The sequence below is a fragment of the Natator depressus genome, chromosome 1, assembly GCF_965152275.1.
Source record: "Natator depressus isolate rNatDep1 chromosome 1, rNatDep2.hap1, whole genome shotgun sequence".
NCBI lineage: Eukaryota > Metazoa > Chordata > Testudines > Cheloniidae > Natator > Natator depressus.
Window position 1 is genome coordinate 48149743 of NC_134234.1, and position 25651 is coordinate 48175393.

General features: G+C 40.2%; 1 protein-coding gene across 1 annotated transcript in view; it reads left to right on the forward strand.

Moving 5' to 3' along the window:
• The window catches only part of BRCA2 (BRCA2 DNA repair associated), an 86906-nt gene that overhangs the window by 24405 nt on the left and 36850 nt on the right, over positions 1–25651 (forward strand). The window contains exons 9-15 of the mRNA XM_074959363.1: positions 2334–3548; positions 5313–10529; positions 12541–12633; positions 14666–14735; positions 15213–15655; positions 17702–17895; positions 25067–25254. Of these exons, the coding sequence (XP_074815464.1) occupies positions 2334–3548; positions 5313–10529; positions 12541–12633; positions 14666–14735; positions 15213–15655; positions 17702–17895; positions 25067–25254 (7420 nt within the window). The remainder of the gene's footprint in view (positions 1–2333; positions 3549–5312; positions 10530–12540; positions 12634–14665; positions 14736–15212; positions 15656–17701; positions 17896–25066; positions 25255–25651) is intronic.

A 25651-nucleotide genomic window follows, 5' to 3' on the forward strand; every position in this document is an offset into this window, starting at 1 on the left:
TTGGAAAAATCTGAATTCTATAGAATTGTGGTTTAGCAAAATATGGACTGTCCTTGTAATGAAAACACTTCCACAAGAGGAAACACCAAAAAGAGGAAAGGCATTTAGAAATTTGGTCACCCTTTTTAGCATACTCAGAGGAGAAGGGCTCTCCCGCTAGCAAGCTAGAATCTGACGTCATGTTCTTTGAATATTAACCTGATCCTGCATAAGTAACATACGATGTTGTATGTTAATGTTTTAGAGTAACTGTGCCATAATAAAAAGTTTCAAAAAAGAAAGTGCAAAGAAAAGCTTATACTACAAGATCACAAGATGCCATTTTCCCTAGGCCTTTGCACCTTAACTTTTAAAAGAGAGAGCTGGGGAAAATTACAGCAGCACTCAGGAGGTCAGATATCCACTATAGATGGGGATTCCCATTTTCATTCTCATTCAGTTTCCAAAATCAGTAGTACACAGTGAGTGACTCTAAACAAGGAAAAAGTACACTCCAGTCACTTGGGATAGAGATCCAAATCTCAGGCACCAAGAACATACTCCAGAGGTAGAAACTAATGATAAGCTGCTGAAAAAATCATCAGAAATGGTGAAACCCAAGAAAAGGAGGGTAGGAAAAATAAAGACAGAAGACTCTAGAGAATGTTCTGGTTATGGCAGAAGTGATGCTGAACAAGAGGACTCAGATACCTGAGTAACCTGAATATTAACCAGAAGATATTTATTGGGAGTCATAAAGAATGAACAGTAATTATGTTAACATAAAGATACTATGAAATTTGGTTTAATTGGGTGGGTTAGAGTTGGGTGAAACATTTTGGACAAATAGTTTATTTGCCAAAAAATGCAGCTCAGTTGACCTGAAACTATTTGTGAATTTGACACAAATTTACCAAATAATTTAAGCTCCTCCCCCCGACCCCACTTCCCACTTAGATGCCATTCACAAACTTTCGGGAGGGAAGAGGAGGATGTAGTGGTGGTGTTGTCTTCCATCTAACTTTTAGCCCAGTGGTTCAGTCACTCAATTGGTATGTGGGAGACCTGGATTCAGTTCCCTCCTCTGCCTGAAGTGGAGAAGGGAGAAGCCAGCCACCTCAAAGAAATAATGGATTGGGAGTAATCTAATCCAGCCAAGCACGAGGTTGTAATTGAACAAGAAAATGGTGACCATGTAAATATTACTAGGCTACCATAGATTAATTCTTAAAAAACCATGCCCTCCAGAAATTTATACATATTCCTTAGCAAATGCTACTCTCTGGGTTTGGGATAGAATTAGAAAAAAGATCTTTTCCTTCACCCATGACACCCACTGTAAATAATCCAGATTTTAACCCAAATTACAAATCAGAGTTTTCAGTGCTTGGGAGAGCTATGGAGTACATACAGTTGGCCAGTTGTTCACCAAAGGAACTTTTTAAAGAACTTTTTAGAAATCAAAACCAGTTTTAATTGCCTCACTCTCCCTGGTATCAGTACCTTCAGATTAGGCATTCTGTTTCGCAACTTTCTAGTAAAACCGTTTTATGGAGAAAGTTAACTTTAATAGAAGTTATGGCTTCTGGTTGATTAGGTTTTTTGTTTGTTTGTTTCCTAATTGATATCAGTCTTTGCAGGCAACTTTCCTAATATCCATATATGACACCATGGATACAGGATTTGGATAGACAGTTACCCTGGGGGAATGGGCTTTGATATGAGTAAGAGGACATGGAACCTCAGTCTGGAGTAATAAAAAAAAAACTTTAAGACACTTTCATTGTTAAATAAATATAAACTGAATGGAGATACATGTGATATTGTGCATGGAGAATGATCATGATAGATTACATTTTTCCCATTAAATTATTGTTCCATTAACTACAAACAGTAGATCCAAAGAAAGGAAAAAATGTAAAACATTGAATTTAATTGTAGGTCCTTCATTGTCCCCTGCATGGTATAACTTGCATAGGAGACAAATACAGAAATTTAACTTGTGGAGTTTTCTACTAATTTTTCTGTCCACGGGACATTCACACTTTCCCTCCCACTGGTAGAAGAAGCCTGGAGTTCCATTCTCAAAATTTGTTGGTCCACTGCAGTCCATAGGAGGCAAGAGATATCTGCACCGATGCCCCATGTCTCTTCTCTCCTATCCATAGCATCAAAAGCTGGTCACTGGAGAACGCTCCTGCTGTGGACACCCACTACAGCTCCAAACTGACACAAAGGGTCAGTAATGAGAGGGAAACAGCAGGAGTAAATACAGTTTGCAGACTACAAGATAGAAATAGAGTAGTATTTCTAAGGTGATATTTTCAATAATCCTGTTTTTTAACTATTTACAGAGCTGGAGAAGATGTTAGATGGCTCATTTGGTGAGATGAATAGCTTGGAAGATAGATTTCACATTTCCATTAAGTCAGGTGGGAACAAAATGGCACAAAATGCCCTGCAAGATGGAGAGATGCATGAAATGACCATAGATATGCCAGATGCAGGGGAACATGTTCTTTCTGTATGTCGTACTAGTGGCAAATGTCTACAAGAAGTGAAAACAACCAACTGGACTAAGAAAACACACTTTGATAAAATGTCTACTGTTTTACTTCAAGAGACTAGTGAAGTGATGGGGAATTTTAAAGATGCTTGCTTAAGGTGTGAAAGAGAATTGGATTCTCCTAGGTGTGAGCTGTTTACCCCTAACATACCAAATAATAGAATACAGAAGCCCTCGGAAAATAGAAAATTTACAAGAGAGGATATGCCATCTTCTTTAACGTCTGAATGGTCTCAGCTGAACTTATCTGGTCTAGATGTAACACAACTGGAAAAAATATCCACCCGGGACACTTGTTCACCGTCCAGTTTCTGTAGCAAGAAAAGATCTGAAGGCAAATTAGCACTTGTGACTAAGGAACATGATAACTTCAGTACTTTTGAAACATCTTTACTGAACACTTCAAGTCTAATAAAAGCAGAAAAGCTGTTGAATATCAATTGGTCAGAACACATAGAGAATGAAACAAAAACTTATGAAAAGTACTCAACCTCTGAAACCTCTCTAATGCATTCTGTCTCTCTGAGTGTTCAGGATCCAACTTTAGTGAAAGCATCTGCAGCTGAAAAGGTTTCTGAAGTGAACTTTTTAGACTGTAGTTCCTTCTTAATGGAAAATACAAACTTTACAGAATACCCAGAAGTCCATAACAGTTGCTTTCATAAACATTTAAAGGAATGTTCTAAATCTTCCATAACTGATGTTACCTCTCACCCTGTTATATGTAATGCTTCAATTCCAAATAATCCTGATGACACAAAATGGTCAACAAATAATGAAAACACCCCTATGAGATCTGGCTTGGAAAGCATGAGTGTGTTATCCAGCTTGAAAAAGAGACCAAAAAGATTTATTTATACAGTAAACAATGCTTCCCCGTATCAAGAGGGAAACGTCCAGAAAGAAATAAAAACAGGCTCTTTTACTCATTCTGCATCATCTCATTCAGAATTTGAATCATGTACCTTTAAAGGTCCTGATACAGCCAATAATGATGATCAAGGTATGGCTTTTAATTATTTTCATTAGTTGAAGTTTTTTTAATTAAACTTACCTCTTGCTTCCCCTTCACAATTCAGATGAACAAGTATCGTTCTGAAGGGAACTGTAATTCATAAGATTGGTAATGGGGTCTGATGGTGACAGAAAGATATTACCATATGAAAACAGTCTGGTTAGCTTATGTGAAATGCATTGGTCTCAGTTTAGTTTCTAGAAGAAAAGTTTCCACCTCAAATAAATTGTCAGAGCTGACAACTTTTTTTGCAGTGTCGCCAGAGGTGACTGAATGGGCATGGAGTATTCTAGAGATAGTGTCTCTAGGTCAGGGTTGATGAACAGTATGGGGAACATTGTACTACTGTTGCATCCTTTATGTATAGCTGGAGGGCTTGAATCTCTAGACCAGAGGTGGGCAAACATCCTGCCCGGCCCTTGAGCTCTCAGCCAGGGAGGCTAGCCCCTGGCCCCTTCCCTGCTGTCCTCCCTCCCCCGCAGCCTCAGCTTGCTGTGCCGCCTGCCTTGCTGCCTGCACTCTGGGTGGCATGGCTGCAAGCTCCTGCCAAGGACCGTGGCTGGCTCCGGCTGGTAAGGGGGCAGGGAGCGGGGGCGTTGGATAAGGGGCAGGGGGTCCCGGAGGCAGTCAGGGGACAGGGAGCAGGGCGGGTTGGATAGGGGGTGGGGTCCTGGGAAGGTGGTTAGGGGCAGGGGGTCCCAGGAGGGGGTGGTCAGGGGACAAGGAGCAGGGGGTGGTTGGATGGGGCGGAGGTTTGGGGGGGCGGGGTGGTCAGGGGACGGGGAATGGGGGAGTTGGATGGGGTGGAGGTTCGGGGGGGCAGTCGGGACAGGGAGCGGGGGTGGGTGTTGGATGAGGCGGAGGTTCTGCGTGGGCGGTCAGGGCACTGGGAACAGGGCGTGGGAGTCCCGGGGGGCCTGTAAGGGGGCGGGGGTGTGGACAGGGGGCAGGACAGTTAGGGGACAGGGATGGGGCGGTTGGATAGGGGGTGGGGTCCCGGGGGGGCGGTTAGAGGTGGTGGTCCCAGGAGGGGGCAGTCAGGGGAGAAGGAGCAGGGGGGATTGGATGGGTCGGGGGGTTCTGAGGGGGGCAGTCAGGGGGAAGTGAGAGGGGATGGATAGGGGGCAGGGGCCAGGCTGTTTGGGGAGGCACAGCCTTCTTTACTTGGCCCTCCATACAGTTTGGCAACTCTGATGTGGCCCTCAGGCCAAAAAGTTTGCCCACCCCTCCTCTAGACTTTTCCATCTGATACCTTTCAGGAGCACTAAAACACTTTTTAAAAAAAAATCTGCCAGGGTTAATGTAAGTTATACACCTGTTGTGATATACATAATTTCTTTTCAAAAGCTGTGAATCCCGCCTCATGTGATGCTCTTACCGCAGAATCCATGTGCTGTGACTTCACAAAGGGGATACCTATTCCTCTATTTTAACAAAAGCATTACTTGATTTGTGATCACAACTCATGGTATTTGAACTGAAGGCTACTGATTTCTGTTCATGGTAAAGTCAATTGTCAGACCATGATTAACGTATATAAGGCCCTGATCCTGCAAACACACACTTGAAATCAATGGGACTATTCGTGGTTATACAATTAAGCATGTACACAAATGTTTACAGAATTGGGGCCAAAGTTGTATTTAAGGGCTAAGTTAATTAACTTCAGTTTATTTGAATAAGTGAGAACTGCTTTGTCTTCTATTTATTGACATGTCTAACTATTTTACAATGTTTTTCATTTCCTTATAGATCTTTTGGTTTCTTCTGCTGAGAGAAAGTATTTGCGGTCAGATACTGAGGAAAATTCCATGCTATTGAGCAAATATGCCACAAGAGCAGATAGAGTAGATAACTCACCTAATAGTTCTTTCAATAACAGAATGATACATCAAGACTTGAAAGATGTATTAAGAAATAATAGCAGGGAACATCAGCCTGCTTCATCATTAAATTGCTCAGAAACGTCTAATACTCCAAAAGAATATTTAGTGGTTTCTTCAAACAGTAGAAATATTTTGAATGTAAAGCCTAAAGTTATAGCTACAGCTTGCCTCCTAGCAACAAAGCATTCCGAAATGGACTTTGGTAGGATTAAACATGTGGTTCAGTGCCTAAAGAAAGATGAGATGGATATGCATAGGAACGTTAATCCAAATAATGACACTGTTATACTTCAGATCTTTAAGGATCAACCTGGAGAGTCGTCTAGTGATAGTGAACAGTTGGTTGAAATGGAACAAGAGCCAGTATCTATGAAAAACTGTCACTTCAATGATACTTTGAGTGAAATTAACCTTGACATAAGTAAGAACAATAGTGTTTGTTGCAATAAAAAAACATCAGGAGATGAAAATGATGTTACAGGCCATTTGCCAATAGATGAATGCGAAGCTGTAACTCTGCCACCTATGGCAATTCAGCCATATAAAAATTCTAGCACTATGTTAAACAGAGAGAGAAAAACAGATGTAGTTCCATTTTCAAAAGTTATAGCTGCTGATCAAGAAACCAAGTCAATTGAAAAGGATGAAAATAAGCTTCAGACAGCTGCTAACAAAAACACTGTAACTCTAGAAAGTGCCAAAAAACCGTTCGATCACAAAGACTGTGGTTCATTACAAGTTGTAATTTCTGAAAAATCTACCTTGCCAGAGCTTGCGTTACAAGTCAGACCTGAACAAATAGTCTCAGGCTTTGTTACACAAGAACCAGAGCCTAATGTAGAAGATAAGTATTGCATAAAGAAGCTGATCAAACTTCCTTCCAAACATATTGCATCAGATAAAGATTTATATTCAAAAAAACCTTTATGTTTAGACATCAAGTCAAAAGAAAACCCAGAAGACGAAGAGAAATGGTTAGGACATGCAAATTTTAATGGCCATGGCTTAAATGAAAGCTTTGGTGGCTTCCAAACTGCTTCTAATAAGCAGATAAAACTCTCTGAAAATAGCATAACAAAAGGCAAAATGTTGTTCAAAGATATGGAAGCTGAGTGCCTTGAAGACTTTTCCAGAGAAGGGATCAAAAACATTTCAAATCAAATTACAAAGGAAAATGTTAAGATTTCTCCAGTTGTGGATAATAAATTGGACACTAACGATTCCCATGGTTTTGATTCACAGGCAAGTCTTGTTGAACCTAAGAATGCACAAGGTATCCTGCCTGAAAGCATTGATTCATCTCTTCAAAACTTGCCTATAAATCGACAACCTCAACTAAACCGAACTTTGACAGCAAGCCAAGAAGCTGAAATTACTGAACTTTCTAACATACTGGAAGAAACAAATAGTCAGTTTGAATTTACACAGTTTAGAAAGCAAAGTAATATGGTGCAAAATAATAGCTCTGAACTGTCTGGATGTGTAGATACAAATGAAACAACTAACTTGAAGAATATTTCTGATATGTGGCAAGATGCTGATTTTGATGACTCTTTTGAAACTGAAGCCCAAAGAGTAAATGATAAATCTAGTAAGCACACCACAAATGAAGAGTCTACAGTGATGGGTAATGTAAAAGAAGAGAGAGATATTTTCCAGAAAAATAACTGTGAAGAGTTTACCTCTACTAACTTATGCAGAAATGCAAATAAGACACTTCTTGTCCCAAGTTTTTCAATATCTACACAGGACAGTTTTTCTAATTTTGGAGGGTTTAGTTCAGCTGGAGGCAAAAAAATTAATATTTCTAATGAGGTTTTGATGAGAGCTGCAAAATTGTTCAGTAACCTGGATGATGATGGTGAGATGTTTAAACCCACTGAGATGAATCCCAGAAGTGGTTATTGTAATAAACACATGCCTTCTAGAAGGAATGTTTCCAGATGTTTGACAGAAAGAGACAACTATTGTGGAGAAAGTTTAAGATATACAAATGTTGAATACCAAAATACATTGAAAAATAATGAAGAAAATATTAATACATTTGTGCAAATACATAAAGAAAATCGGGGGAAAAGTACAAAAAAAATTGGCGAAAATGATTTTATTTCTAGTAGTACAAAAATTAATAATTTAAAAGCTATTAAATATTCTAGATATAAGATGGAAAATGGTCTGTCATCTAGTGAAAACCACAATCAGACTCTGAACATCTCAACAAAAAAAAATGAGAGTGACACTCACTCTCAGTATAATTTACAAGAAGGTTTGTCAGACCTAACATGTTTGAGCGAAGTGTCTAAAACTGAAGAAATATTAACTTTAAATATTTCAGATGAAACAGAACTGGATCCTAATAAAAATGAACAAAAGGTAAAAAATCTAGATGATTTTCAAACTACATCTCGCAGTAATATATCAGTATCCCTAGCACCATTGGATAAACTCCATTTGTTTGAAACATGCACAGAAAAAGAGCTGGATAATATTTCATCAAATTCCAATAGGCAAATGAGAAACAGTGTAAACAAGAAAGGCAGAGGTGCTACTTCTGTAAAAAAAACCATTAATATAAACCAAAACAAATCCAAAATAGGCTCTGACCATCAACAAATCTCCATCCAAGACACAGATTTTGAAATAAAAAATATAAAACAGAACAATATGACAAGTTTCCATACCGCTAGTGGCAAGAGAGTTATAATTACTGATGAATCTTTGACTAAAGCAAAACAAATTTTTGCAGAAGAAAATGTTTTCCTAGAAAATAAGCATCATAATGGTAATTTTGAGGACTCCAAGATTCAGGCTTTAAAAAAAAAGAAATATAACAAAGACATTATCAAAGATTGTGAGTTATTTGCAGAAATTACTCCCAAATATTGTCAAGAAATGCTTAACCTTACAGGTAACCTTATTTCTAAAGAACGTGATAATCTACCTAAAAAGGTATTACATGATAGTCTAATTAAACAACCTGTGGATGTTGAAACTGTGAAAAAACTTTCAGTAGAGGTACATTTATCTGCTAATTTGGACAAAGAACCTGAAGAACACTCAGAAACTTCATTTTCAAAAAAGCCTGTTTGTGTGGCCATAGGAAAGTCAGCTTTAGGATTTTATACTGGAAATGACAAAAAAAAATCTCTAAGTGAGGCATCTTTATTTGAGGCAAGAAAGCTGTTTGCAGAGGGAGATCTGGAAAATTCACCCCAAAAAAATGATGGCTCAAAAAGTACATTAATTGTTTCTGCTATTGATCAGATTACTACAGATTTGCAGTTAAAAGAAGTATCCGATATTCTTGCAGAACATCCCATCTACATAAATATGAAAAATATTTTAACTGTAAAGGAGGACAAAATAAAAAATGATTCTCTTTACTTAACTCACAGGGAAGAACATTGCTCTTTTCATTTAAAAGATGATAGTAAAGGGTCTGACTTTCAACATTCAAATGATTCAAGTCATGATGTGAACTGCTTCCCAGAAAATATGGATAGTGTTTCTCAAGATCAGCCACTTGTAAGTCTCACTGCAGACAAAAACAACTTAGTTAGTTCTGAAGAAGATTTTCAAAATGAGAGTTATGTGAATCAAAACTGTGATTTAAAATTTCTGGATGCCAAGAATGTTTTGAAAATCTCAGCCACTGAAGTGGCAGGCTCCAGTTCAAAGTTTTCTAAGGATGGACTAGTTCCATTCAGTACAGCAAGAGGTAAAACAGTCACTGTTTCCTATGATGCACTAAAGAGAGTCCGACAGATGTTTCCAGAAAACTCTGATAAATCTAGGAAACAGAACACTGAAACTAAATCAGAAACTAATCAAAATGAAATTGCAGCAAATTGCTCTCAGACCTTGGACAGTGGTAAGTGCTCCACTTCTGCTAACTCTTCAAATATAGACAAGAATGAGACCTATAATTCATCTACATGCCATTTTCCCAATGCAAATGAGAACATCTATGAAGATGGACAAGCACTACAGTACAATAGAAATAAATCTGTAGATATTGGGTCTGAGCCAAGTCCTCAGACGTCATGCTTTCAGGTGAATGACACATTTTCTGGCCTATGTAAGTTTTCTAAAAAACTAAATCATCAGTCAGACTTTTCTACAGGTAATTATGGATTTTTTAGCACAGCAAGTGGTAAACCTGTACAGTTATCTGAAGATTCATTAAAGAAAGCTAGAAGTCTCTTTTCTGAAATTGAAAATCATAATTTGTCAGATCAACAATGTGTATCAGAGCTGAAATGTGATTATGATGCATCTTCAGTTGGGGACCAAGTAGAAAAGTTTGTTGGAACAGGAAGTACTTCAGCACTTAGGAAATCTGAGATAGCAATATTACAAGAAAAAAGATTTCCAAACCCTGAACTGATTTCAAATGCTACTTTCGGATTCAGCACAGCAAGTGGAAAGCAAGTGCTAGTTTCTGAAAATGCTTTTCTGAAAGTGAAGCAGGTGTTCGATGACACTGCCAACAGCAAATACTGCTTTGCAGATCAACTTAATTTAAGACAAGATCCTGTTACAGCCCTAAAATCTTCTGTTAATTATGTTGATGCAACCAAAGCAGTAGATGAAGCCTCTTTAAAATCCCAAATCCAGGAAACTCATAATGAAGAACTTGACTTAACAAATAGCTGTCCTGTTGAAATGAAGCCTTTACGAAACATTTACAATATTAAAATACCTGCATGTGCACCTCACAGTGAGAAAGATGAGCACCTAACTCTGTTAAACAGTTTTACACCTTCAGAGGAGACTCAGCTTTTCGAAAAAGAGCATTACGGTCTAAATAGGATGGAAATGGAAGCTGAAGCAGTTTCGTGCAGTGCTCCAACTAAAACAAAGCTGGATGTTTATCATCTTACACGCTCCCAAAGTTCAGAAAAATACTTGGAAACAGAAGCAGTAGAAAGTGCCAAAGCTTTTATGGAAGATGATAAACTCTCTAATTCTGGAGTAGAAAATAATACAAAAAAACCCCTCTTTTTTTGTAGAAAGATTGATAAAAACTGTCCATTAAATATGAGAATTGGGAAAAGACACATGGAAGAGAAAACCTCACTTGGTAGGTGTCTTTTTTTTTTTTTTTTTTTTTTTAATTCTAGTAAGGGCATTTAATTTTGCATTTCTAAATAGTTTAGAGCACTTTGCAATATAACTTGTTTAAGCTGATTTTAAGTAATCTAAGGCTTGAACCTGCTCTCCTTGATTTCAATGTCAAAACTCTCCTTGACATTGGTGATAACTTATCTATTGATTTCAGATGGCGCACGAGCAGGACTCTTGTTATGAAGCACAAACCGTACTTTAATAATTAGCATAATTCTAAACCTGCAGATTTTTTTTGCTAATATTTATGAAAGCTACAGCTGCCACCTGAAAGCTATGGCAGACTCTCACTTTTTAGCATGGGGGCCAGAACAGTAGCTCCTTCCTCCTGGGAGCAGGCAAGTGCTAATGGTATCTCTCTCTGCAAATCTAATTAGCTGCGTCTAAAGGTTATTCAACCCCAGAAAAGGACAGGTAGTGTTTCCACCTTCATTATTTAGTGTCTCTTCAGTGGAGAATAGCTTTCAGTTGTGACAGGATTTCATAGGGATTCCACTGGTGGAAGTGCTCCCTACGTGGATGTCTGAATTAGGACATCTCTACCTGCCTAAGGGCTTGTCTACACTGGCAGTTTACGGTCAAACACCCCCCTGAGCACAGCAAGTTTCAGTGCTGTAAAGCACCAGTGTAAACAGTGTGCCAGTGCTGGGAGCCATGCCTCTTGTGGAGGTGGGGTTTTTTTAGAATGCTGGGAGAGCTCTCTCCCAGCGCTCTGCCGTGACTACACAAGTCATGTTAAAGTGCTGCTGCGGCCAGCGTTTAGTCACACCCTCTCCAAAGCTACTTTTAGCATTTCCTGTGGATTTCTTGCCATCCTGGCTGTGCAAGGGAGGTTGCAGGCACCTTGTGCCACACAGACAACTTTCTGGCATACTAATCCTCCGCCTCCCTCTTCTGAGCAAGAACTTGCTCCAAGATCTATAGTAGCTTATGCTCCCCATAGATATTACCATGGAGTGAATCAGGCATATTGTCTACAAAGAAGTCTCCAACAAACTATCTATTGTATGAAGTTTTAGAAGCACTCCCAACAATGCTACATAATAGAGCCAGACAGGAAAAAAGTTTGCAAATTAAATCATCGGGATCCATTACTTCTGGAAAAGGCTTTAACCATTTAAACTGATTTGACAAGAATGTTTTGATAGTATTTAGTGTAGTTCTGAGAAGGGCTATAACCCCCTAAACAGACAACCCCAAAGCTGATAAAACAGGCTAATCTTTCCACTTACACAAGCTATTTCCCTACATTAGTACAGTGTGTAGGTTGCTCTAACATCACTAGCCCTGTAGGAAAGCTGCTTTATAGATATGCAAAAGCAAGGTAAAGAAACACTTTTTGTTTAAATGTCTTTTAATTAAGTGTTTGGATAGTCAGCAGTTTCTTATAAAATTGACCTTGGTTTTTAGTTGGGAGGGTTTAAGGAAACATCTCTCTTCACCTTGTGAATTGCTAATACTATGGTAATAAGGATATATAATAATGCCTAAGATAATAGTATCAGTCAGACTTGGAATATTCTCCTTTAAAGATTTTTGAAAAAATTTCTCTCTTTACTTTATATTCAAACTTAAAATTATTTATCATGTTCAGTTTTGTCAGTGATTTTTTCCAAAACACTTTACATAGTATAACAATATTTCAAATAATCAAGGTATTTGAAACAGGCATGATATATGTGTATAACGGAACCCTAGACAAAATGCATTCCTATTTTATATCCTTCTCTTTGCTTTGATTACTAAACAGAAGCCAAATTGTGGGAAAAGACATTTAAATTGAGAAAGTGTGGTCTGTAAAGTTTCTAATTTTAGTTTGACACAACTCTTTAAATGCTAAATTTAGAAGTTCAGCTACTGTATTATAGTGGGAGAGATACTGAGCTTAAGGTGCCACAAGTACTTTTTTTTTTTGAGCTTAAGAGAAAATTCTTTTTTAAAATTGGTGTATGTAATTTATTTTTCAGGAGAACCTCCAATTAAAAGACAACTATTACCTGAATTTGACAGAACAGAGAATCCCCACAAATCTTTGAAAGCTTCAAAAAGCACTCCAGATGGTAATTTTATTTTTCTTGTTCATATACGATATAGTAAATTGTCATATCAAGTGTCATTTATAGTTCTTCTTTTTTGAATAAACCAACACAAAAAAGTTAATGAATTAAGATTGCTTAAGCGCTTTTCCCATCAACACACTCATGAAAAATCAAGGAAATCGCCATTTAAGCAATATTAACATCTGTGCTAACCTGAAATCAGATGCCTTACCACACAAATAGAATACTGAAGTATATTCACAGCTCACCTCTATAAAAAAAACTCTATCACTTCCAACATACAATCATCCGCAGTGCATGCATCCAGTAACTCAAAATTTCAAACTGCAACCTCAGTAAGATGAGGATACCTTACCAATAGGTGCATTTTTATGTAAACTAGTATATTATTTCTGCATAAAAATTTGGAGGTCTGAGTTAAAACATATTAACACCGAAGAGTCTTTGAGGAATATAGCTGCAGAGAGATCTTAACATCCCAAAGAGATGCTCTTTTAGATACCTTGAAACATTTTTATGGAGGGCCTTGAAGACTGGGACCAAGAATTTTACCCTGACCTGGTATTTTGTGGGGAGTCAGTGTAGTGACCAGAGCACTGGGGTTCATATGCTCTTGGCACCTGGTGTTGGTAGGGCGGGAGGCTGCAAACTAATTAAGCTAACTGATCTTTTTTAAGGACTGTCATCCTATCTAGATATACAAAGTTGCAGTGATTCACTCTGAAGGTCATAAAAGCACATATCACAGTGACAAAATTGTCATCAGACAATTTTGTAGAATTTAATAGGTGGCATTCTTCAGAGTGGCAGTTATTTGAAAATTTAGAATCAGTGAGGAGTGTAAAAAGGCCCATAGTGTACCGACCAACTGATCGCCTGGAAGCAGACTCCTTTAATAGAGGGTGATTGGATAGCAGTAGATAGCTTTTGGAAGCATTTTACACATTCTACAAGCATCCCTTCCATCTTGCCTTGGTTGAGTTTCTGCCAGTTATCTTTAATCCAGGTACTGATTGTAGCCAGCCACACACTGTGATATTTGGGAGAGGATACTGGTTATGCCTTCTGCACTGGAAGCGAAGCTAGGGATCATCTGCATAATGCTGATGTGAGATTGTGGTCTCCCCCAGTTTGCTTCTCACCCAATGGCTTCATGTAGATGTTAGAAAGGATGTATTAGGATTTCTTTGGCACCATTAGTTTGAGCTAGAACAGCTATAAAATTGACGAAAAGACAAAAAATAATTACTGTAAGCTATATTCACACGTGTCTGAAGTACTGAGATGTGAAAATTCTAAGCTGTCTACTACTGAGCTAATCTGAAATATACCAGGGCTTAACATTTCTGGTCAGAAAGAATGCCTGTGGGCCAGAGGGTTTCTAGAAGCGGGCAGGTAAAGAGACACAGGCTATGTCTACACTACCGCAGTAAGTCAACCTACGCTACGCAGCTCCAGCTACGTAATTAGTTACCGCGGGGTCGATGGGAGAAAATCTCCTGTTGGGGGTAGAGTACAGCGGTCGATTGGAGAGCGGTCTGCAGTCGATTTGGCGGGTCTTTACTAGACCTGCTAAATGGATCTCAGAACGTCAATCCCGGTTGTGGTGTAGACCTGCCCACAGATCTGTGCCAGAAGAGGTTTTGCTGCTGGTTTCTAGCAGCTCTGTTAGGCAGGCAAGGGAGTTCTAATAACAAGAACTGCTCTCACAATAATAGTAGCTGTTCAGGTTTTGGATCTGGGAAGCATATCTGAGCTCACTTGTCAGCACAGCAAAACTTACTTTTCACTCGCTAATGGTAACCAAGGAGACCTAAATATTGGTCTCTTAAAAACAAAGAGAATTTTATATGAAATCAGTTCATTTCCTTAAAAAATAAAAAAGGAAAAAAACCTGTTTATTGACTCTGTAGACTTGTGTGTATTATTTGTATATGTGTGTGTATACATTGTGGGTTGGTATACACACACACAATCTTCCAGAAACATCACATGTGCCATTGAAACATACTATGTTTTCATTATTTTTTAGGCACAGTGAAAGACAGAAGAAAGTTTATGTACCATATTCCTTTAAAACCTGAAACTTGTGTTCCTTTCAGGTAAGGAAAAAGTGTGTAGTATAATTTCAGATTTATTTCTAAAGAATTGCTTAACAGAATATGGGGTGAATATGTTCTTGTGGATTGATTTTAATCTTACTGTAGTAATTTGCTACACAATCTTCTAAAAAAATGCTAATCAATTTTAATTCAAATTATACTGAAACATCATCTAAATTTTTGCCTTACTATAAAACCGCTGCAATATTCCATGGAAATTCTACATATGTGTTCAGATTTTATTTTTCCATAGATATGAAATGTTGTATTAGGTAACCTGATTTCTTTGAAGTAATAAAGCATTAGCTAGTTCTAAGAATTATTTTATGTGAATGTAATTGAAAGTTGTTTACTAAATGGGAGACTATTAGAGTAAAGAAAAAGTTATAAGGAATGACAAACTTTGTTAGGTTTTGTATGAAAATTTACTGATAGCCAAGCTCAATTATATGTTGTTCAATATTTTCCTCTATACAGTGCTACTAAAGAACGACAAGAAGTCAAGAATCCTAATCTTACTATACCAGACCAGGGTTTTAAAGGATTTAAATCTAAATCTGACATTTTTCAGCATCATGTGTTAAGACAGTCTTTAAGTGGTACATCAGGCTTTTTTACTCCATTTAATAAGATTTCTGCTGAAGAAAGTGAGAAAAGAAGAAATCTGCCGGTATTGAGCAAAACTGCCAAAACTTTTGTGCCACCTTTCAAAGTTAAGACAAATGTTTCCACAAATGAGCAGCATGGCAGCAAAAGACTTGACTCATTGATTAACAAAAATATGAATAGAGATAAAGAACTAAAAGATGTCACAATTCAACCAAATACTGCAGAGTCTGAAGATTATCAGTTAGAGGAGAAAGATTGCACCAATCAAGTTACAGTGTGTAATTTAGGAGATAATGGAGATGGTGATTCAGGTATTTTCAAGCAAACGTTTTTGAACATATATCTGTTGTGAGCAGTAATTGTTTGACTATAACCTTGAAGGTTTTTGCATATTATTGAGAGTTTATTGCTTTTATTTTTAAACCTAGATGTAGGAACATTAGAAATTTAAAAATTTAAAAGTGTAAATCTTTTTTCAATATTTGATTGATTTTGGTCTGTGATATTCATAATGCTGCATTTGCATTTATATGTAAATTTTGAAAGTGAGTCAAGGACTTGCTATACCTTTGGACACCAGTTCTTGGAAAATAAGTTGTGTGACAGCTATTTGAATTTCATTTAACATTTGGTTATACATTTTTGTTTAACATACAGCATTCTAGGTGCTGTATAGAATGGTCACTTGTAGTATGTTTTATTTATTTATACATACATACATACGTACATTTATTTTGTTTGCTAATGTTTTTAAAATTTAGGTCCAATCCTGCCAAACACTCATTGCCAGCATTTTCCAAGAGGCATAAGGGAATTAGGTACTCAGCTTTCAGTGGGAGTTGGGATTACCTCTTTTAGGCTTTTTTGAAAATCCCAGTCAGCATGTGTAACTTCACTTATGTGAGTAGTCCAAAGTTCTTCAGTGGGACTACAGTAACTCCTCGCTTAACATAGTTATGTTCCTGAAAAATGCGACTTTAAGCGAAATGATGTTAAGCGAATCCAGTTTCCCCATAAGAATTAAAGTAAATGGGGGAGTTAGCTTCCAGGGAAATTTTTTTCCCCAGACAAAAAACTGTATTTTATATAGTTACACACACACACACACACACACACACTCTCTGTAAGTTTTAAACAAACAATTTAATACTGTACACAGCAATGATGATTGTGAAGCTTGGTTGAGGTGGTGAAGTTAGAGGGTGGAAGAGGGTGGGATATTTCCCAGGGAATGCCTTACTGCTAAATTATGTGAACTAGCATTTGGCTGAGCCCTGAAGGGTTAACACGTTGTTAATGTAGCCTCACACTCTACAAGACAGCACAAATGGAGGGAGGGGAGACCGCATGGCAGACAGAGAGACACACCCTGTGTGTGGGAGAGAGAGAGATGCACATTGCCCCTTTAAGTACGCTGACACCATTCTAAGTACATTGCCTTTTTAAGTAGATCAGCAAGTTGAGACAGCAGCTGTGGCCAGCAAGCTCTCTCCGTCCTGAGCCCTGTCGTGTCCCCATCCTGCTCTATTTGGAGAAGGGGTAAGCTGGGGGGCAGGAGTAGAGGGGAGGGGGACACCCTGACATTAGCCTCCCTCTTCCCCGTCCTCTCCGCATAGTAAGCAGGAGGCTCCAGGGAGCAGGAGCAGCACATGGCAGTGACGGGAGGGACAGCTGAACTGCCAGCAATTGGTAGCCAGCTGGGCGGCTGCCACACAGGGAACTTAGGGGAGTGGGGAGCTGATGGGAGGTTGCCGGTCCATCCTAGTTCCAAGCCCCCACCAGCTAGCTGCAACGGGCTGCTCTTCCTGCAAGCAGTGGACAAAGCAGGCGGCTGCCAAACAACATTATAAGGGAGCATTGTGCGACTTTAAACAAGCATGTTCCCTAATTGAACAGAAACGTAACAACGAAACAGCGCTAACTGGGACGACTTTAAGTGAGGAGTTACTGAGATTATGTGCATAAATTTATACCCATCTATAAGTGTTTGCAGAGTTAGGCCCATTGTTTACAAGGAAAAGGTCACTTTTTACAATCTCAAGATTATAGATTCAGAAATGATTGACTACTTTCTATTTATTTAATGTTTTCAACAAAAACAAACTTAGATTCTAGAATAAGAGTGTTTAACTTTGTTTGAAATGCACTCATTGAACTAAACATTTTAAAATGTTTTCAATGAATGATGCTTCTTAAATCATTCTGATTCTGTATGTTTGCTCTATGGCAAATTCTAAAAATTATGCGAGCTAAAAAAAATCATGCTTGTTACCCACTTGCTTTTACTGAATTGAGTTCATATCCTAAATTAACACACAATTGAAACAGGATTTGATGTGTGGTGATTTTTTTCCTAGCAGATTTGATGGAAATGATTGCAAACCTTCACTGTGCCAGAAATCTGCAAGAGATGAGAATTAGAAAGAAAAAAAGGCAAAATATTCACCCGCAGCCAGGCAGTCTTTATCTCATGAAAACATCTGCAGCAAAAAGGATCTCCCTGAAAGCTGCTGTAGAAGAAAAATCTCCTAGTACTTTTTCCATTGAACAGGTGGATCTTTACTGTATTCTTCACAAGGTTTAGCTAATTTTGAATATGTGAATTTAAGTGAAATATGTATCTTCTTGGATTTTATAGCCAAATATTACAGCAGTACATTCCCTAAGGTTGTAATTACAATAAAAAAAATTAACTAGTACATGCAATCATTTTAGTTTTAAGAAACTTTTGTATCTCTGTGGCCCTTCAAAAATTATATTACAAAATAAGAGTAGAGCAAATTACAAAGGTGAAGTGAGGGGTTGTAAATCCCCTAGTGAGATGGCTCTTAACCCACAATAGTTAATCCTAAAATGAAATTTCAGCCTTTTATATAACATGTTCTGATTTCTGCTGAGATCCTACTAGTGATTTTTCCTCTTTTCTGTTACCTTGGAGCGAAGTTGGTTTCAGAAGCCTCTTGTTCACAGGAAAGGAGCAGAATCTCATAGTCATCCCACTGTTCTTATTGGCTGTGGTGGTTTTTGTAATTAATATGGGTGATATCACTCCGAGAAACCTGAGACTTTCCTCATAGCCCACAGTGTGTATAAAAGATTTGGCTTTACTAGAGAATTGATAGCTTTAGAAATGATTAACTGAAAAGCCTGGTAATAGCTAATAGGTGACATGTATGGTCTCTTAGGCATGAATGTAGCAAATTGGGGTTCAAATTTTATTCCACCTTCTTATTCCACCTTTTTTTTCTTCTAGCTAAAATGACAAGCTTGCCATTATAATAGAGAAAAATAATCTTTTAAATGATGTTTTGGATCTTGTTTAGACAATTCGTTTTGTTTTAAATATTTTACTCGTTGGTGTTTATATTCATCTTCTTTGTAAACTTAAGACAAAAGGGCTCAATTCAACAATACAAAAATATCCATGTAAAATCTTTTACTGCTGACTGAGGATCTCATACTGTTTATGCAAATTTTGTTGAAAAATGTTTGATAAGGGAAAATTTTAGATTAATAGATTATAAAGACAGAAGGGACCATGGTGAAAATCTAGTTTGACTTCCTGTATAATATAGGCCCTAAGGCTTTCCTGAATTAATTCCTGTTTGACCCAGAGCATATCTTTTAGAAAAACTTGCAAGCTTTCTTTTAAAATTGACAGTGATGGAGATTCCACTTCAATCTTTGGTAACATTGTTTCTTCTTCGAGAGATGTCCCTGTGGGTGCTCCACAGTAGGTGTCAGTACTCCCCTGCGCTGTTGTTCGGAGATTTTTTACAGCAGTACCCATATTGGCCGCACATATGCGGAGCCTGCCTCACATACCAGTCTTGTCTTAATTGTGTGCATGCGTGGCCGAACTTCTCAGTTCCTTCTCTGCCGTCCCCCGGCCAGAGTCGGACCTACAGCAGACTCGTTAAAACTTTTTCTCTTATCCATTCTACATCCTTTTCCCCCTTACTTTAGCACTCTAGTTACTAGATAAGTTCATCCCTTTAAAAAAAAAAAAAAAAAATTTGTTCCCGCTTGTTCCTCTCAGCCTCCAGCCGACGTTAATATGTCTGGCTCCCCAGGATTTAAACAGTGCACTATATGCAGGGACGCCATCCCTATGTCGGATGGTCACTCCCAGTGTATAAAATGCCTGGGGAGTTCCTCAAAAATGTGCCCATTGTTCCAAATTAAAGTCCAAGGCACATAAAGATAGAGAACTCCGCCTGAAAATGATTCTTGGGCAGAAGTCACTCTGACCTGCTTCTGACCCAGGTATGGGCTCCTCAGTGAACCGCAGCCCTCCCGCCTCCAAAAAGGACAAAAAAAAAAAAAAGACGCCTGCCTCCCTCACCCAAAAGGGAAACATTGCAAGCAAAAAGGTTGCTGAGCAGGTCTATTTCTTCTGTGCAGACCTTTTCTCCACTCAGCACCTTTGATGTGCCGGTTCCCCTGGCATCGCGCTAATCCTGCCTCTGGCTGCGGTGACAGCACAAGCTCCCAGTGCTGAGGCTTCAGGCTTCAAGTTGCCTGCCTCTCTTATGGCACCGTCTGGCACCGCAGTGGACACGGTGCCAGCACAGAGGACCTTGCTTGAACAGACCCGGGCTGTGCTTACCTTCCCAGCACAACCGACCTCAGCGCATACATTGAGCGCTATGGTGCAGAGAACGTCTGTGCCGAATGACCCTCCATCACCGCAGGTGCTCCTAACAGAGGATTTCTCTCACACAGGCTCCCTGGCACTGCAGTTCATTCATTCACTGGACCTACAGGTGTCACCTAACCTACAGTTACCTCTACTTGACACCTGTTTTTCTCCGGACATTCATGTGTGGTCCAGACACCTGTCTCTGGCTGTATCTCACTTTTCTAGTGATGAGGAAGCCATAGTGCAGGGAGACTTTTCATCATACCAGTTCTCCCAGTCACAGAGCCAAATCAGCACTGGTCACAGAAAATCTAGGTCTTCTTTCATCAAAGACCTCCCGCCCTGGTATACAAATCCATGGATGGCACCACCTATGCCTTTTCCCCAGTCAGTGGCAATATGGGGTCCATGAGCACCATATAAGCGATTCCACTATGATCGCCAAGATGCCAAAAATAGGAGCAATGCCACCTTGCCACCATCAGTGCATACGGCTACGAATGAGAGACAACAAGCTCTTACTCCACACTTTGATGAACACACTACACGTGCTTCCCCAACCCTTGTGGAGCCCGTATCCACACAGGATGAGGCTATACTGCCTCCCCACCAACACTGTCGGATGATTTCTTAAAATTTCAAGATCTCTTCAAAAGAGTCGCCAATGAATTGAGGATTAATCTGGAGGAAGTTTTCTGAAAACCAGCATGAGTTGACTGACATCCTGCAATCTTCCTCCACATCCAAGATTGCCTTACCTATAAATCCAGCCATTATGGATCCTGCCAAAACCATATGGCAGACTCCGGCTACTAGCAGACCTACCTGTAAGCGAGCTAACTGGAAATATTTTATTCCTTCCGAAGGGTCTGAATTCCTTTTTACTCACCCAGCGCCAAAGACATTGGTAGTAGAGGTAGCTAACCCAGTTCCCATGTCTACCCCAACTGATAAAGACAGTAAAAGGCTGGACCTGCTTCGTTGTAAAGTGTATGCTTCGTCCACATTACAATTCTGGATATCTAATTATGCGGCCGTTCTGGCAAAATATGACCACAAAAATTATGAGAAACTCATGGACTTTATTTATGATATTCCAAAGGTGGGGAAAAAACAAACAAACAGTTTAAAGCCATAGTCTCTGACGGACAAATCATCTCCCGTACTGCACTACAATCTGCGCTTGATGTTGCTAACACAGCTGCGAGGTCCACTGCTACAGCAGTCGTGATGCGTCGAGCTTCATGGCTTTCATCATCATCTTTTCCTTGCAAGGTTCAGAATACCATAGAAGATCTCCTTTTTGATAGTGAAAAACTATTTGCCAGTAACACCAATGATGTGCTTCACTCCATGAAGGACTCAAGAGCGACATTATGGTCTCTCGGTATCCAAACCCCGCAAATAGGAAGAGACAATATAGATACCAACCTTATCAACATCCATGCTATCCAATGTATACTCAACAAAGTCATAGACCATATGAACAACAACGTCCGTGACCAAGATATCAATGTCGCCACATCAATTCATCGGCTTCATGTCAACCCCCTCCCACTAATAAGCAAATCTGAAGATGTGAGCAACGGTATAGAAAACATCATCCCTACTTCGTGCCCATTCCCCCCCCCCCCCCGTCCCTTTTCAGGGACCCCTCTCACAAACAACTGCTCCACCAAGAGGTACATCACCTCCTCCAATTAGGAGCAGTACAACCAGCGCCTGACCAACACAGAGGAAAAGGGTTCTACTCCCAGTATTTTTTAACACAAAAGAAAACTGGGGGATGGCAACCCATTCTCGACCTCAGACGCTTCAATAAATTCGTTAAATAAAATTTTAAAAAAAAATGGTGACTTGCAACCATAATTCCTGCACTGGAGCACGGAGATTGGATTTTTAGCCCTCGACCTGCAGGATGCTTATGTTCCTGTGACCATACATCCTGCCCACAGATGTTTTATTCGCTTCGTTCTGGGCTCACAACACTACCAGTACAGGGTCCTACCTTTCGGCCTCTCGACTGCACCTTGTGTCTTTTCCAAACTCCTCACAGTCATAACAGCTCATCTCAGAAGGCAGAGAATCATAATTTTTACTTACCTCGACAACTGCCTTTTCAAAGGCTGGACGCTCCAAGAAGCCATTCAGTCCACACAATGGACAGTCCAATGTTTCCATGCTCTTGGCCTGGGAATGAACAAAGAAAATTTTCACTCACTCCCACCCAACAACTGGAGTTCATAGCAGCACATTTCGACTCATGCAAAAGAATAGCATCTCTCCCACTCCACCTTTATAACACTATCAACCTTTTCGTTCCCAAGCTGTGCAACAGTCCACAAGTGGCTGCACGAGTTTGCCTACAACTCCAAGGCCCAATGGCCTCTTGCAGTTTTGTAGTCAAGAACACTCGCCTCTTCATGAGGTGTTTCCAAAGCTGGATTCCACTGTCTACAGCCCGAATGTCCATGGTCTGAACAAACTTTTATACATACCTCCCAGAGTCTAGGACTCTCTCCACTGGTGGACATTGCCTCACAACCTTTGCTACGGGTCCCCTTTCTACAGGATGTCCCATCGGTTGTCTTATACATCCCTTATGGTATAGGGAGTACACATGCCCCAATACGCTACCCAGGGTCTTTTGTCTCCGGCCGAGACGTCCCTTCACATCAACGTCTAGAACTCTGAACGATACGCAATGCCTGTCTCCAATTTCTCCTTTCATACAAAACCAACATGTCAGGATAATGACCGACAACATTGCCTATATATTCTATGTAAACAGGCAAAGGGGGATGGGGGCATGATCCCGCTCCCTTTATACAGAAGCGATGAAATGATGGAATTGGTGTCTCAGACACAATGTCTGAATATCAAGCTGCGTACTTACCTGGCTCTCTCAATACCACCACGACGACTTCAGCAGAAGATTTCCCATAGACCACGAATGGGAACTAAATGAGGATGTAGTACTAGACATATTCCACACATGGGGATACCCAACCACAGAGCTTTTTGCAACTGCAGCAAACAAGAAAGGCCCAAGATTTTGTTCCAGAGCAGGACTAGGCAAACACTCCTCGAGGGATGTGTTCATGTTCCCATGGAACACCGACCTAATGTATGCATTTCCCTGATGCCACTCATACACAAATTATTGATTAAAAATACAAACACACCAAGCCAGGGTCATAATGATAGCCCCACATGGCCCAGACAGGCATGATACCCTTTCCTTATCAAGATGTCACTTTCTGCATCCATCCTGCTACCCTCCGCCCGAATCTCTTGTCCCAACAACAGGGTCTGCTACTCCACTCCAGTTTAACCATGTTACACCTCAAGGTTTGGCTCCTTCATGGTTCTTTCATGCCAAGCGAACTTGCTCGGGGCAGGTTCAAATGTACTCCTTCGTAGCACAACAAATTCTACATGCACCACCTGCCTTTATAACTGAACAAGATTTACACACTGGTGGGCTGTCACAAACACTGCTCCTTTTTTCCGTGCCTCTCCCACTAATCCTCGACTATCTATTAGAGATTAAATTATCTGGACTCTCCCTGAGTCCTATCAAACTCCACTTGGCTGCATTTACAATGTTCTATGATGCCATCGACGATAGGACTATCTTTGCTCATCCCATTACTAAGTGATTCCTTAAGGGACCCCAAACCTTATACCCACACATCAAACCGCCTAATCCATCTTGGGGCCTCCCCTTAGTCTTAACATGCCTAACCCAAAACCATTTGAACCCTTAGCCACATGTTCCCTCCTACATCTCTCTATGAAAACTGCGTTTCTGGTAGCGATTGCCTGTGTGAGACACTCAGGAGAAATTGCAGCACTCATGGCAGATCTGCCATGCACCATATTTTTAAGGACAAAGTCACCCCACGCTTACTCCCCAAAATTCCCCGAAGGTGCACTCATCTTTCCCTGTCAATGAGCCTGTCCATCTCCCTACCTTTCCCAAAACCACATGCGAATTCCTTTGAATCTATGATGCACACTTTGGGCTTGCGCAGTGCTTTGTCCTTCTACTTTGACAGGACTAAAACCTTTACGCGTTCCGACAAGCTATTCGTCCCCATTGCAGAACGCCCTAAGGGCTCATTTATCTCTAACCACTGACTTTCCAACTGGATCTCGAATTGCATTTGTCTCTGTTATCAACTACAGAACGTGACGCCTCCTACCTTTATCACTACTCACTCCACCAGATCCAGGGCGGCCTCAGTGGCCTTTCTACAGAACGTCCCCCTTTAAGGACATTTCCGGAACTGCCATTTGAGCTTTTGAAAATACGTTTGCAAAACATTATGCTCTTACACAGGGACCCATCACCAATACGCGTGTGGGCAGAGCTGTTCTATCTACTGCATTCCTTCCAGATTCGAAGTCCCTACCTCCTTGAGAGATACTGCTTTTCAGTCACTTACAGTGGAACACCCACTTGGACACCTCGAAGAAGAAGAGGAGGTTACTCACTTGTGCAGTAACTGACGTTCTTCAAGATGAGTGTCCCTGTGGGTGCTCCCCTCCCCATCCTCCTCCCCTCTACTTCGGAGCTGGGCGGCCTCCATTGTAGAGAAGGATCTGAGGAGTTCGGCCGCGCATGCGCACTTTTAAGACAAGACTGGTATGTGAGGCAGGCTCCACGCATGTGCGGCCAATACGGGTACTCCTGTAAAAATCTCCAAACAATGGCGCAGGGGCACACCGACACCTACAGTGGAGCACCCACAGGGACACTAATCTTGAAGAAGATCAGTTTTTGCACAGGTGAGTAATCTCCTCTTCAATAGTTAATCACCCTCACTGTGAAATATTTGCATCTTATTTCGATTTGAATTTGTCTAGCTTCAACTTCCAATTAATATTGTTAGGAGTTCCTCCTCTCTGCTTGGATTACATACTAGTTTTCCCTGGCAGATGAGAACTGCACACATTTAAAGGAGATGTTTTACAATAACTCTGTATTTAACAAGAAAAATTGTCTGGTTGCTGAAATGCTTGTTGTATTGGATAGTTTTTCTTACTTTGCTGTCTCTCACCTGATCATTTACAGCTGCACATGTATGGTGTTTCGAAGCACTGCATAAAAGTTAACAGCGTAAATGCAGAATCTTTCCAGTTTCTCATCCAGGATTTTTTCAGTAAGGAGTATTTACTGGCTGGACATGGAATACAGCTTGCTGACGGAGGATGGCTTATACCTACTGATGAGGGAAAGGCAGGGAAAGAAGAATTTTACAGGTTTGATTATGAGTTTGAGGAAAAAATTATTCCTAAATTACTACATGTTATTACCCTATGACAGGGGTTCCCAAACTTGGTTGGCTACTTGTTCAGGGTAAGTCCCTGGCAGGTTGCGAGACACTTTGTTTACCTGAGTGTCTGCAAGTACGGCCGCTCGCAGCTCCCAGTGGCCATGGTTCGCCGTTCCTGCCCAAAGGGAGCTGCGGGAAGTAGTGGCCTGTCCCGCGCTGCTTCCCGCAGCTCCCATTGGCCGGGAATGGTGAACCGCAGCCATTGGGAGTTGCATGTGGCCGTACCTGTGGATGCTCAGGTAAACAAAGCGTCTCGCGGCCCACCAGGGGCTTACCCTGAACAAGCTGCAAACCAAGTTTGGGAACCTCTGCCCTATGATAAA